A 1,630-nucleotide genomic window follows, 5' to 3' on the forward strand; every position below is an offset into this window, starting at 1 on the left:
CTGTTCCCTGCAAACGAGTCAGGGGAAGGATTCCTGTATGTGGCAGAGGAGGGGCAGGGGGTAGCATTCCCGGCAAAGGTGGTGCTGGTGGGATGCCTGCAGATGGGAGAGGTGGGGGTGGCTGCAGCATCTCTCCACTGGGCAAAGGTGGAGGGAGAGCTGGGGGAGGCATCACGATACCAGGAAGAGAAGGGTCCAATGCTGTCCAAACCAAAGGCGGAGGGAGTCCTGAGCCAGGCAGAGGTGGTGGGGGTGGGATACCTGCCCCAGGCAGGAACGATGTATAAGAAGGACCTCCTGCTCCAGGCAGGGGAGTAGACAGTTCTGTGTCAGGCAGTGAATGTTGAATGCTATGGGTGGGCTCCGAGGACATGAAAGGGGGGCACTCACTGCAAGTCACACTGTCAGTATTTTGGAAGTGTGGTGGCGATTCACTCTCTCCTTCAAGTGAAAAAGAGAACAAATCAGCTTGAGGTCCTGGAATAGGTGGTTGTGACATATTTTGCATTGATTGGCTTGCATCCAGTGGTACCGAGATCATTTTCGGTGACAGCATCAAAGATAATTCAGAACAAAAAGTGGGCTGTAGTTCAAGAGTTGGCAAGTGCTGAGTTGGCCCTTCGCTGCAAACCCCTTCCACATGATGAGGTGGCAGTGGCAGTGCATTGGTTGAAGGCATTGCGTGTATTTCTGTTGGTGAAGTCTGTACTGATTTTACTTGTAAAACAGTTTTGGAGAGGGCATTCAGTTCACTTGTTTGAACAGCAACACCACTGAGCTTTCTAGAAACTAGGTGTCCAGGTTCACTTTCCTGGTCGCACCAAAGAGTCTGTGCTTCTGTTGCTGGAAACTGTTTCTCCAGTTCTGCAATTTTGGTCCTCAGATCCTCAATGGTTTGCTCAAGCTGTTGGATGACATTAGCACGCTCCTCAGATTTCAGCTCAAAATCATCCTTTGTGGGGGAGAAAAAAGAAGAAATTAGCACAAAGGACAGAGAGCATTTCCAAACACACATAGTTTGATAGTTGTTAGGCTGGAAAGGACCTTACAGATCATCAGGTCCAGCCCTCCTGCACTTGAATACAAAAGACTGCTGCAATAAGATGGTCTTGGTTTTCAGCTCAATCAGCTAAGATTAAACATCTTACCATCCATTCAGTAGTTTAGTTCCACTCTGACTGGAACCTTATAGTCAATGCAAATAGGGGTTACCTGTGAGCAGAGCAAGTACTTTGCTACCCCATTTCCGTATAAAAGGAGAAACTATATTTCTCAATTTACACTTCTATGAAAGGCAGTAAAGGTACTCAAGCCAGAGTTAGTATTTATTAAAACTGTATTAGCATATGTTTTTTGCATTGTAAACGGAATCCTCCTATTCAGTGTAATGTCATCCAAAGATGGATTAAAAATACAGCAGTGAATTACGAGTATTGCAATTCTTTTTTGTAAGTATAGGTAAAGTACCATATGGAAAGTTCCATGAATCATCTCTAACGATTATGAATCTAAGTATGTATTCAGTACAATGTCACTTTATGAAGACCTGAATACAGTATTGAAGGCTGGACTTGAATATATATAATTTTATAGCCCCAATAAGAATATAGAACTCATTAAAAAAAAAAAA

At 44.3% G+C, this 1,630-nt stretch overlaps 1 protein-coding gene across 1 annotated transcript in view; it reads right to left on the bottom strand.

The window, feature by feature from the left end:
* The window catches only part of FMN2 (formin 2), a 251,351-nt gene that overhangs the window by 162,395 nt on the left and 87,326 nt on the right, over positions 1–1,630 (bottom strand). The window contains 2 exon segments of the mRNA XM_019549808.1: position 1; positions 3–952. The exon segment at position 1 is cut by the window's left edge and continues 572 nt beyond it. Of these exon segments, the coding sequence (XP_019405353.1) occupies position 1; positions 3–952 (951 nt within the window).

Source organism: Crocodylus porosus, unplaced genomic scaffold (assembly GCF_001723895.1).
Source record: "Crocodylus porosus isolate Cpor-Errol unplaced genomic scaffold, CroPor_comp1, whole genome shotgun sequence".
NCBI lineage: Eukaryota > Metazoa > Chordata > Crocodylia > Crocodylidae > Crocodylus > Crocodylus porosus.